This window comes from Myotis brandtii, unplaced genomic scaffold (assembly GCF_000412655.1).
Source record: "Myotis brandtii unplaced genomic scaffold, ASM41265v1 scaffold374, whole genome shotgun sequence".
NCBI lineage: Eukaryota > Metazoa > Chordata > Mammalia > Chiroptera > Vespertilionidae > Myotis > Myotis brandtii.
Window position 1 is genome coordinate 4,025,679 of NW_005364372.1, and position 13,267 is coordinate 4,038,945.

Genomic DNA, 13,267 nt, shown 5'->3' on the forward strand with positions numbered 1-13,267 from the left:
ACTTGTAATTATATAGTGAAATGCTTCTATATGAATTCTCTATGCTGATGTAAGCTGGTATTGCAGCCTAAGTGGGTGTTTTGTTTTTTTTAAGTCGACTACATACCTACACAGATCTATTTACATTGAGCTAATCATGTCAAAAAAGCATCTATTTAAGGGTAAAGTCAAAGTTTCTCTTATAAACTTCTATAGATAGATAAATAACCTAGGCGCCTTTGTACTGTTATAAAATTAAGACTGCCTTTCAGTGCTAGCTAACGCTTTTGGACATACTATCCATCTAATGGGCAGAATGTAATCCAGAAATGGTGATTAAAGACGCTGCATGGAAACAAGCTGTCAAAGGGATAGAGAGAAATTAAACCAGACAACAGTAAGGCCTACTTTCCTAAATGAAAGCCCAGTTCAAGTTTCTGCTCATCCATTTTTCAGAACTTAAAACAAGGCATTTTCCAACCACCCATGGATGAGATGCCAACATGTGCATTTCAGTTGAGCATGATGAAGTCAGTAGACCTTCAACTCCAGGTTTGCTCAGGATGCCTGCGAGATGTTTGCCCACGCTTAAAAAATGGCAACGTTACAACGTGCAGGAGAGGAATGCAGCCTGGCCCGGCGGCAGTTGGCTCTGCACTGCACTCCCATTGCACTGTTGGAAAGCATTATAAGCCAACAGGATATCTGAATGTCCTACCAACAGGTCCATAAATAAACCAGTAACAACGACAACAAAACCTTCCAAGATGGAGGGCAATGCATGGAAAGTTGGGAAGCAGGGCAAGGAAATGGGATTTCTTCATTCTGACAAACCCAAACACACACACACACACACACACACACAGACACACACACACACACACAAAAGATGACCTTCCTTGTTGTTTGTTTGCCTTGTTTTTAATTATAAGTCTTCTAGTTTTTGGCAAAAATGAAATTAGGAAAACCTTGTCTCCTGCTTGGTGACAGGAACAACACTAAAATCAGAAGCACAAATCCAGGTGAAGCACAGGCTGTTGTGACATACATCCTATGTCGAATTCGAGCTCTGTCACCTGCTGGCCCTGTCACCTTGGTCAACATACCTAAGCCCGTTTAAATTAAGTTTTTTTTAATCTTTTTAATATATTTTATTGATGTTTTACACAGAAGAAGGGAGAGGGACAGAGAGTTAGAAACACTGATGAGAGAGAAACATCAATCAGCTGCCTCCTGCACACCCCCTACTGGGGATGTGCCTGCAACCAAGGTACATGCCCTTGACCAGAATCGAACCTGGGACCCTTGAGTCCGCAGGCTGACGCTCTATCCACTGAGCCAAACCGGTTAGGGCTAAATTAAGTTTCTTGATATTAAAAAATAGTGAGTTGTTAAGTTTGAGGAGATAACAACCATAAGGACATAAGTATGGTATCACAACTCGTAGTAGATCCTACATGTAAAGGGAGCTGGTATTATTTAAATGCTTCTATCCCGAAGGAACCAATGGAGAAGGTGCTGGGAAGATGCACAGCACATAAAAGAAAAAGAGGGAAAGACACATTAGGAGAAATAGGCACAGGAACAAAGCCAAGATTGGTCCATGGTCCTCATCTAATTTTACTTAAAATTTTAATCTTGCCACAAGTAAGCCATGGATAGAATTACCTTTATTAAAATAAAGCTAATATGAAGTGTTTACTTGTTAGATAATATGAAGGGTGACTCAGAAATGTAAACCTTTTGGGATGTATATGTCTAATAGTTGCTCTTCAAATTAATCTTTTTGGGAAAATATACACTTTGCTCAACAGTACACAAAATAGCTTTATTTTAGGACTGAGTTCAGGAACACTTAATGAAAAAAAAGTAACACCCATACATATACATGCTCTGTTTGTATGGGACCACAGGCATGAAAGAATATACTCCCTCGGGCTGCTGTGGACGGATTACTGAGGACAAGGAGTGGGTATGAATCATGAGGGCTTATAGAGAATATATAACATTTATGTTAGAAATTATGTCAAGAAAAGGAATATAACAGATACTACTCACATAAAGGATAAAATTCTCTTCTAAAACTTAATGAAAGCTTTCCATTTGCTCTGTTCCAGCATTTGAGCCAAATTGTATTCATGCCTTGCTTGTCAGATATAATATCTACCTGTTTGAATAAGGGCAGCACAGGACATCTGCTTGGCCTGCCCTTTACTGGTCGTGTCTTAAATATATTTTTATTATGATAAAATAGCTCTCATGTCAAAATGCCTAAGTATCACAGTAATAAATATATAATAAATACTTATATCTGGAGTGAACCTTGACATATATAAGATATCATCTCATGATTTATGTGACTTTTTTTAAAGTGTTGGCTGGTGTCCAGTCATAGGAATGTATAAAATATTTATCACCGAGCATATATAAGAAAAAAAGAGAGAGGGAGAGAGAGAGAGAAAAAGAGAAAGGTAAAAAAAAAAGATGTAAAACGGACAAGACAATCAGAGAAGTAACCAAACAAGTCTCAAGTCTTATTTCCTCAAAGAAAACAAGCTCCTTCCCTCACGTCTTCTATCCTAATACTTAACACAGTGCCTGACTGTTGACTGGAATATCGCACTCCCCCGCTCCCCACACTGTAAGCTCCATGAGGACACTGAATGTTGTTTTCTTGGTGCCTAAAATAGTGCCTGGCACAAAGCAAGAACTCAGTATGATTTGCTAAATGGATAGAAGCACAGACCACTATTTAATTCAAATAAGTACTGAATGAAGAAAGAGGTTTCTTTAAATTCCTGCTCACATGGACTTGGAAGAATGAATATGAGAAATATAGGTATTAGAAAAGATACTATAATCCTAGTTAAAATAGGAACTATTAGACATGATGCTATTCTATTAATACTGTAGCAATAAAGGAATTCAAAGGAAAATGTCATTGGTCTGGGGGCAGTGATCTACGTCAAATTATCTCACCATAAAAATGCCTGAAGATACTTCAGAAGATTTCTGTATATCATTTAGATCAGGGGTCCTCAAACTACGGCCCGCGGGCCACATGCGGCCTGCCTAAAACATTTATCCGGCCCGCCGGGTTTTTTGCCGCCGCTGTGTGCATAGGAATTTGTTCATAGGTTTTTTTTAAACTATAGTCCGGCCCTCCAACGGTCTGAGGGACAGTGAACTGGCCCCCTGTTTAAAAAGTTTGAGGACCCCTGATTTAGATAGCGGCGCGACTAGAGAGTTGCCCATCATTTAAATAGGCAGTGGTCACAATACTTCAAAAATCATAAATATAGCCAAGTAATTGAGGTGTGTTTTGTTTTCATTGGTCATAGTTTTACTTTACAGGAAAATCTGTAGTAATACTTAAACTTAAAACAAGCTCAGAAGAAAATTACCAATACAGTCTTACTTTTCTTTTGTATTTATGAAGAAAATTCTATTTTAGAAGCCTTTTTTTTCTTCCAATAACAAAAAAAGCAAAAGAGCTGTGGCCGGTGTGGCTCAGTTAGTTGAGGATCATCCCATGCACAGAAAGATTGCTGGTTCCTGGTCGGGGTACATGCCCAGATTTTGGGTTCTATCCCCAGTAGGGGGCATATATGAGGCAGCTGACTGATGTTACTCTAACATTAATGTTTTTCTCTTTCCCTCTCTCTCTAAAAATCAAATTTTAAAAATCTTAGAAAAAAAGTAAAAGATACTGACATAAACTTGTGATTTTTAAAAAAGGCTCACAAGTTATCATTGCATGTATGTACCATATATCAGCAATAAAAATTGTCTAATGCATTTCTGAATTTTTCCAATGTCTCAAAAAGAGAAAAGAACAAACATTTTAAGTCATGAATTTCTTATGGTTAAGCTTCTCAAAACACTTTCAGTGAGAGTAGAATGTTTATACTGATTAGCAGAGATATATCATTTGGACAGGATTTCCACTCAACTTTCTATCTTGCCCTATAGTGTAGATATAACACGAATATTATATAAACCCATCCTAGGGATACCTCTACTAAGCTATTGAGTACTTACACCATAATTATATGAGACAAATAATTCTTACAACACACAAATTTCCCATGTAAATGTCATTGCAAATCAGGCAAAAAGCAGATAAATTACTTAGTATAATTAACAACATTTACACAGTATAGTTATAACAGGCATGGATGACTACTTTCATAAATGCATTCAAACTATAGCAAGCTATAGGAAAGTCTTCAAAATGTAGTAAGTAAATCATTGTATAAACTATGCTCTGAAAAGTATAGTTTTGCTTCTAATTCTTCTAAAGATCATTAGCAATTGAAATATATCATTAAAAATTCCATACCATGAAGACCAATCATAGTTAATATAACATAGGTTTAGAAATAAACCTACTTATTTTTTCTTTCTGGTCACTCCCCATTTTTGCTTCCCTAAATCTCCCCTTCCCCAAAGGAAGTTGAGGAAGTAAAAGGAAGAGACATTGTAACCTATGTCATCTGCATGTCTATATCTTCACATGTGCCTGTTCCCTGATATTATAAGTATTTCGAAAGAAAAGGCCATGTTTTTATGATGTCAACTACCAGGCTCCAGTTTGAATGGATTCAATACAGTTCATCCAAGATAACAGGAAAAAAATGATATAAAGTTTCTGTGTTTATTTCTCATTAGTGGGTAGTCTAAATAGTTATAGGACATATAAATATCTTACTATACAGAAACTTGGTAGCTTTGACATCTAAGTTATGGCCCTCATTTAATGTGAAATAAATGTTTTCATCACCTGATGAGGTAGGGTGAACTGTAGCTATTGGTTTCTTGATGGTTCTATTGTGAATACTTTAGAAGTGAAGAGAGGTTTAATATTTTCTTTAATCACATTCTTCTCTGTTCCCTTTGACAATGGAGGGCAGGTGAAATTTTTTTCAAAATCTGGAGGATACCCAATGCGCATATGCCATCTTGATTAAACATATGGAATACAGACTTGGTCCAAAGCCAAGGGTAGACCTGCGTGAGTAATCTAAACACCCGAGCCGAGAGGGGTTGATATAGAAAGATCAGCTCTGTGCTTTGAAGTTTTCTGGACTTCATTTTGCCTAATTAAGTCAGGATTTCATAATCAAACCACTGTACAAACAGGTACCTAAAAGTACAGGTTTGTTTCTAATTTTAGGACGAATTCTTAACAGATTCCAAGGAATCAGCTCCACATGGGAGAAGGGCTCTGATAAATTTTCCTTCCTCGTTGCTCAACTGCAAATGCCTGCTTTCCATCTTAGTTCCTACCACGTGATGGAGATGAGCATCTCCTATGGAAATCTCAAGTGTAATACTAAAGTATGAAGCCTCTGATACCAGCATACCATTTGAGTGTGAAACAGTGGTCACTCTAGGTCAGTGGTTGGCAAACTGCGGCCCCTTGAGTGTGGCTCTTCCACAAAATACCACGTGCGGGCGCACACATACAGTGCGATTGAAACTTCGTGGCCACACTCAAGGGGCCAAAGAGCCGCATGTGGCTCGCGAGCCGCAGTTTGCCGACCACTGCTCTAGGTCATAAAACATGCATGCCAAAATATTCTTAAAGGTATTCATAGGAATCTAACAAATATCCAGATCAGAATGTTACCAGGCAAAAAGTAGGCTTCCCAATAATTCCTTCCACATACATTTTTCTCACTAGGCACAGGACCATTTTTCAAGAATACCTGGCAGCTTTAAGTAGTGCTGTGAGTCCACAAACAAACTTAACGCTACCATCACACAGCAAACAGATGCAGCACATTTATGTCCATGAGTATTACACCACTATACAAGAAGGAAGCTGGTCCTCCTATGATAAGACTGATTTGATACAAAATAATTTGATAATTTAGAGAAATGCGATAGTGATAAAAGAGGCATTAATCTGATGATATAAAGGAGTCTGCAGTAGACTGAAAAATGGCAAAAGAGGTAGTTGGTAGTTGCCACTGCTAGCAACCTACCCGCACTCCCTATCCGACACAAATATGCATAATCTTTGAAAGCATCCAAGGGCGGGGCTTAGAAGAATTTCTGTTCAGTAGTGTCATCTTCAGCCCATGCTTCTCCCTTCATGGCTCTGCCCTGTCAAGTGGAGGCCAAAGAGAAGCGACACACTCTAGGCCCACCTGCAATCAGGTAAGCAGATGAGAAAACCCCCTTCTCCTACTGCTCTTAGAAAGATGAATAGACCTTGGCCCATGAGGTTTTGCTTTGTTTACAACAGAACAAAACATTGTAATACGAAGCCAGTTTTAAGCTGTCTACCGGTAAACAGGACACCACTTCTCAATATGGTACCTCAATATATAATGCCTCCATAAGGTACTTGTAGGTGATACAGTACAAAGGTGAGGAGATAGAATCTTGATATTCAGGACCTTAATATTCTCCAGGAATGAGAAGATTCTGTTTCGTACGTCAACCATAGCAGAGCCTAGTAGCAAAACTCTGTAGGCCAGTTTAGCTTAAAGTTCATTGAAAACGCCTCACCAGCCTGCCTGCTGTTGTTAGACGGCAATCACTGCTTGTGGTTGCCTCAGCAGGAGACTGTCTAAGGATGTGGTATGATGCAGATGTTCGTTCGCTGTCCATTTCAGCCACAACAGGGCTGCCAGGAGGAAACGACCACAAGGTTCTGAGAAACTGTTTTAAACACTGTTTGGAACAAAGTGGGGAATGCTAAGAAAACAGCTCTAACATGGCTACATACGAGTTGCTGGAAAGTACCTTGTTGGCTAACCTTGTCATTTCTGCCAGCACCTGGGCAAACCTTTTGAGATGTCAATCCACCACCTTCGACTCTGCCTCGAGCCTTTTCTGCCATAGATATGAGGCTCTGCACACATGTGCCTGCATGTCCTTATGTATTAAAATAGGTGCTCAGTCATAAAAGACCTTGCTCATCTACAATCTCAAAACTGCTGCAAATACTACTTCATGAACGCAAAGATGTTGAAAACCCGGTAGTGTTATGGTATCCTTGAACCTGGATGGCAATCTCCTTTGAACTATGATATATACCAATATTCTCCCCTTGAATGCATAGACCAGGGAAGAGAACCCCAACTGCCACAATGGTGGTCATGACACTTTGACTTGGGGGCTTACTTTATTCATGTGGATCTGTTGCTGGTATTGCTTCTGCTTCTCCAAGAATTGCTGGTGTTGCTGCTGAATGACCAGCTGAGCCAATGTGCTCTGAGGCAGCGGTGCAGACTGGGTTCGATTCAGGGGTCTGTGACGGGGTAATTTGTGGGTACCTCTAATGCCAGGTGAAATTCTCTCTTTTGCTGCCAATGGAGACTGAGGATGTAAGGGAACTCCACCTGAAAAAAAAGTATCCATGTATACATACACAATTTTGCTTAAGAAAACACAAGAATCTACAGAAAACAGATATAAAGGATACACAGGAAGAAAGCGAGGTTGGATGGGGTGAAGGCAGAAGTGCCAAAGCATTGAACAGGCATGCATCTGACCAATGACTCACCCGTACTCCACTCTGGTATGTGAAGGTTAAATAAGGTCAACCTTTTTTTTTTTCATGGAGCTAGAAAAATAACTAAGGATTATAGCCTTTCCCACAGTACCAGGTATCAGGGAGACCTTGGTAAATGGTAAATCTTTTCAGTGTCTTGAGTTAAAAAGACATCACATTGCATCGCTGATAAAATAAAAGCCCCCATATGATCTCCAAATGGCGCCCTTGTTAATTACCAGCTACAAGAAGCTTTTGCTGTCGCATTTGTTCTTTCAATAGTAAATGCTGCAGGAGAGCCTGGTGGCTGCTGTTGGGCTTTCCCTCGAGAGCGACATGGGGATGGCTGGAAGATGCCGGCATGCTGCCCCCATACTGCCCGGGCAGCGGAACGCCTTGCCTAAGTGTCTGGGCCTCGCACTTCTGTTTTTCTTTGAGTGAATTCGAAGCCTGTGTCAGGAAATAATAAAGATGTGAATCCTCTTTCATCCACGTGGCTCATTAGGTCTGTACATCATTAGCTTTTTTATTCCATAACCCATGGCACTCCCCCCGCCAAAGACCCATCTTACCTATGGCTCAGTAGGGGAAATGGATAACAGCCATGTCTTTTAAACTAACTGAATTGACACAGAGACATAAAAGTAGAGTTGAAGCATTGGAGACAATTGAGTATTGGGTATCATTGTTCTGAACTTAAAAAGATCTTTAACATTAAAAATGATGCTGCCTGGGGGGTGTGGCTCAGTGGTTGAGTGTTGACCTACGAACCAGGAGGGTATGGTTTGATACCCAGTCAGGGCACATGCCCGGGTTGCGGGTTCAATTCCCAGTAGGGGGCTTGCAAGAGGCAGCCAATCAATGATTCTCTCTCTCTCCCTTCCTCTCTGAAATCATTAAAAAATATGTTTTTTAAAAATGATGCTAACTTCAGGCTTAATAACTAGGAAGTTTATTTCCAAAATAGTTTAATATACCGATTAAGTACAAGGTATATTGTAAAAGTAAAATTTATTGAAATTTCTAACCTAAGGACACATAACAGCCATTAAGAAGTTAGAGATAAAATGGTCTGTGATTTTGGAGTCTCAAGCAGAAGGGACAATTGGTCCTTTTTCTCCTCCTCTAATAAGTTCACAGAGCTGTAAGCTTCCAATATTTAATCTTTTAAATAAAATTCTTCAGGTAACTCAATGAGAGGTTGTAAAAAACATGCAGGAATCTGGTTTAAACATGTATTTTATATTAATTCATAACAGATCCCCAAATCTCTAAATATTGAAAATGACACTCCAGATACTTTCATTTAATAAAATAAACTACAAGTGGAATTATATCAAATAAAAACACTATTAAGAACTTGAAATGTATGATAACAGTAATAAGGCAATAATAATTATATCATCAATAGTAATAATGAATTATCCTAGTCAAATAATTTAATGAATGGTGGTCATGTGGGTATTACAAAAGCAGAAGTCTAATGCCTCAAAATTATGTGGCATGTTTCTTTTCAAAACTCATGTTTCATCTTTCAAAATTGCTGTGCACCAGGGGAGCAAAGCAATTTTTAGTGATGGAGAAATTAAAGGACAAAGAGGTAAATGGTTTGTCTTAGTCACACAGCAAGTCAACGCAATGTTTAATCTAGAAGTGATTCCTTCTCCTGGCCTCTTTTCCTTAAAAATTTCCCACTACTCAGTGGGGAAATGGAACGTTAGAGGTCCCTTTGCCAAAGCCTTGCTAAGCTTGAGAAATTAATTGTGATGGCCTCATCCACACCAAAATGGAAGCAAAGAAAAATGAAACTTCAATCCAAACCGCATTGGTTTACTCATCCAACGGCACCAAATTGTATTACCATCAAAACATTAAATGGTCTGGCTTTAGGACTGGGTTCTTTGAGAAAAAAATTCCCCCTGACCACATTAAAAGTGGTGTATGTTTGTGTTAGCTGATAGGACTGACGTACAGCCTGCAAAGAGGGGTGGATATAAAATGCTTATTCATGTGTCATAAGTTTTTGTTTCAGTATTTGCTTATCATTGGAAGAGATAGGAAAAACAGGAATAGGAGAAAAACAATTTTTAGTAAGTGAAGATTTGAAAATATCCATGCATATTTAAGTTTTGTTTCATCCCTAACTCCCTTTTTATTTTTGCTAGGCCCAATTGTTTACAAATGCTTCGTGTGGAATTCCAAGAGTGTAATTGAATTTGGTATTTCTACGTTTTTCTTCTTCAATCCCCAGATATATAACAGCATCCAAATTTTGCTTTCTCCTCACTTGTATAAGTGACTGTATCACATAAGGCAACATCCCACTCTATTCAAAATACCAAAAATATAAGGTGCACCTTAGACTGCTTTTATAATACGTATTGAACCCAACCTTCAAATGTATCACTTTATAATGTCACTATAGGTGTGCTTGTACATACATTAGCATCCCATAAACAGGTCTTATATCCTGAAAACAAATTAGGTCACAAAATGGTCCACTCTTTATATTATCCTGATCTGGGAATATTATAAAAGATGTGAATTTGACAAGTTGCATGCAGTGAAAGACTTGCTTCTAAAGATTGGCAAAATTGGTGCCAATGGTTAGAACCAATTTCTCTTCAAACTTAATGTATCACATCACCTTTGCATAAGCACAATTAATTTAATTTTCATACATTTCATAGATGAATTACTCTATGAAAAGCTTACAAATCTTTTACGATGACAAAAATATACATTATTTTAGGGAATACGTATAAAATAATTATTGTTGTCTTCTGCTAGTTGGACAATTACCTCCAAAAGATCCTATTTCAGTTGTCAGGACTTTTAAAGTAATTTCTTCGCTTTAAGTCTCCTGGGAAGAATTTAATATTGTTCTTAAAGAGGTTTTCCAGATACGTATTCTTCAGTATGATAGAGTCAGTAACATAAATTCTCAAAATAAAGTCATTCACCAAAAAATAAATTCCATAAACATATGTGCTGTGCTTTAGACAGAAGCTACACCTCAGCACTGGCCGGGCGGAGTGCCAGGCCTGCTGCTTAGTGGCTCCGTGATCTTGGACTTTTAAACATTACTCGTCTCAGCTTCTTCTTTTGTAAAAATGTGGCTTGTAATCTCTGTTTCATGGGATGGTCGTGTGGAGCTAATAAAATAGCTGGAAAGTGCTGCTTTTTTAAAAGGCTATGAACCATTATACAAATGTGAGTTGTTATTTTTATATATTATTATGCAAACCAGTATAAATCTGTAATTTGAAATCCGACCGAACATCTTTGAACGACTCAGTAAACAGGGAAGGATAATGGCCTCTACCAAGCTTCCCTGAAGTCTAATCTAAATATACGAGAGTCCCCCTGTGAAGGCATCACCCAGGCTGCGCGAGGCTGCTCTGACTTACATTGAGCTGGGCTGATACTGCTGGCAGCCCCAAGGTGATATTGGGTAAAGAGGGAGAGGTATAAAGACTTAGCAGGTTCATGGAATCTTCGTGAATCAGAATGCGTTGCTGTGAAACCATTTGCTATAAAGAAAAGATAAAGGGAAACATAATGAAAGAGGAGTCTCAAAAGATTACAATACCACACATTTTACTGTGGAATGTTTAGATTTCAGACAACAGTTTCATTTTATCATATTTAGTCAAAATAATTTTAAGTATTTTGATCATTTATATTATGATTTCTGTATCCACATGCTATAAGTAAAAAAAATCAGCCCTAGCCGGTTTGGCTCAGTGGATTGAGCATCGGCCTGCGGACTGAAGGGCCGGGTTCGATTCCAGTCAAGGGCACATGCCTGGGGTTGTGGGCTCGATTCTCAGTAAGGGATGTGCAGGAGGCAGCCAATCAACGGTTCTCTCTCATCATTGATGTTTCTATCTCTCTTTCCCTCTCCCTTCCTCTCTGAAATCAATAAAAATATATATTTTAAAAAATATCTCCAGTCCTTAGGTGAGGATTTAAAAAAAACTGAATCAAAATCTTCCTCAGACATAATTACAAAATCTGAAGAAAGGGCTTCCATAGGTCATTTTGCAATATTCATTTTTATAATTCTAGCCTCTTGGATAAAAATCAGTGTGTTTTTCATCAATCAGTAAAGTACAACAATAAAACTGAGTAATTCTTATGAGTATATATACTTTTTTCGTATTACTGAGTGCTATATACATATATATGTATATAAAATCATTATCTTTATATGGGTTACACATCATTTTACTGATGGGAAAACTCACACAAGGAAATCTTAGATTAAATATCACTGTAAAGAACTTCCATAATAATTAATCATGCTTTAATATAAAATTTGTGAATAGACAACTGTGTAGTGCTTTTTTGATCATTCATATTTAGAAACCAAAGACAATGTTAAAGTGTTATTAATTCCCTGTACCACAATAGCCTTCATTTTCACTGAAATATGCTGCACATTTTGGCATCTCACTCCTTTTTTACAACAAATACCTTTTTTTAATACAATACTCAGAGTCATGTTTTCCCACATGTGGCCTAATATGGTTGCTTGAATTACATTTTCTGTTTAATTCTTGCCTCCCTCCCAGAACTCTTATACAAAAAGAGTTACAAAGGTCTTATTAGACTAAGGAACTCTGGCCTGATATGGTCCCCAAGGGAACAACATCCCTGAAAAAGAATACTCCATGTAACAGTATGACACAGTGACTGCTTTCTTCCCAAACAAAAAGCATATGGGACTCCAATAATAGACCACCTCCAAGAGGGATATTGCACACACGGGCTTTGACTAAAGTAAATATAATAACTTGTCAAGCATGTTTGGGGGAGCTGTAGATTTTCCCCTGGACAAACCTGGGATATCAATTAACTGGGGGAAATATCATGTGCTCATACAATGCGACCTCAGACTGTCATTGAAGAGTGATGCGCCACCAAAACACAGGATGTTATTCCAAAACATCACCTCAATCAGGCGTTTGTTTGGAGATGAGTCATAGCCTTAGGATCATAAAGGCAGAAGGTTAAATGTGGATTTTTCTCATTCCAACTTGAAATTCCAAGCTAACTCCGATTTTGTTTTGTTTGTTTTTTTCTCTAAAGAACAAATCAGATATTTGTGCATGAAAATCTAGAGGTATACTGAAACTTATAACATCATGTTGGCTTTATATGTAACCCTTTTCAAGGTTGTCTAAAATGCTACTGCATGAAGATGGTTGGAAAGGAGTTCCTCACTGCAATGTGCGAGATTGCAATTTTATTTTAGGGGTCATGAGAAACAGCTGTGTATTTGTTCTAATTAAAAGGGTAAGCTGCTATTGTGCTTACACGAATATTCTTTTAACATAAATTTTAAGTATAAAGTAGATACCTGAACAAGAACAGAAAGAATGTATGAGGAAGTAAAAATGTTAACTAGCTCATTGACAGCATGTGGTAATCTATATATATAAAACCCTGATATGCAAATAGACTGAACAGCAGAACAACCAAACAACCGGTCACTATGATATGTGCTGACCACCAGGGGGCGCATGCAGAACATGATGGGCATCAGTAGCAGGCAGCAGAGCTCAGAACATGGCAGGCGCTGGCCATGGCAGGATGGTGGACCAGGTGAGTAGGGGCGCCCGACCAAGGCAGGGCACCAGTCACTGTCACTGAGGTGAGCCCCTGGTGGTTACTGAAAATTCTTTGCTCCTGTGAGCTTCAGTCCTGCCTGGAGCTCTCACCTGCTGCTGGCGCTGGTCCCATCACTCGGAGCCATCAGTGGGTGCGAGCAGCAGC

At 38.5% G+C, this 13,267-nt stretch overlaps 1 protein-coding gene across 9 annotated transcripts in view; it reads right to left on the reverse strand.

Annotated features, from left to right (window-relative positions):
- Positions 1–13,267, reverse strand: part of HDAC9 (histone deacetylase 9) — an 846,941-nt gene that overhangs the window by 325,187 nt on the left and 508,487 nt on the right. For all 9 annotated transcript variants that reach the window (XM_014544651.1, XM_014544644.1, XM_014544647.1 and 6 more), the window contains 3 exons: positions 10,897–11,019; positions 7,726–7,936; positions 7,117–7,334 (listed from right to left, as the gene is read on the reverse strand). In XM_014544651.1, coding sequence (XP_014400137.1) covers positions 7,117–7,334; positions 7,726–7,936; positions 10,897–11,019 — 552 coding nt within the window. The remainder of the gene's footprint in view (positions 1–7,116; positions 7,335–7,725; positions 7,937–10,896; positions 11,020–13,267) is intronic.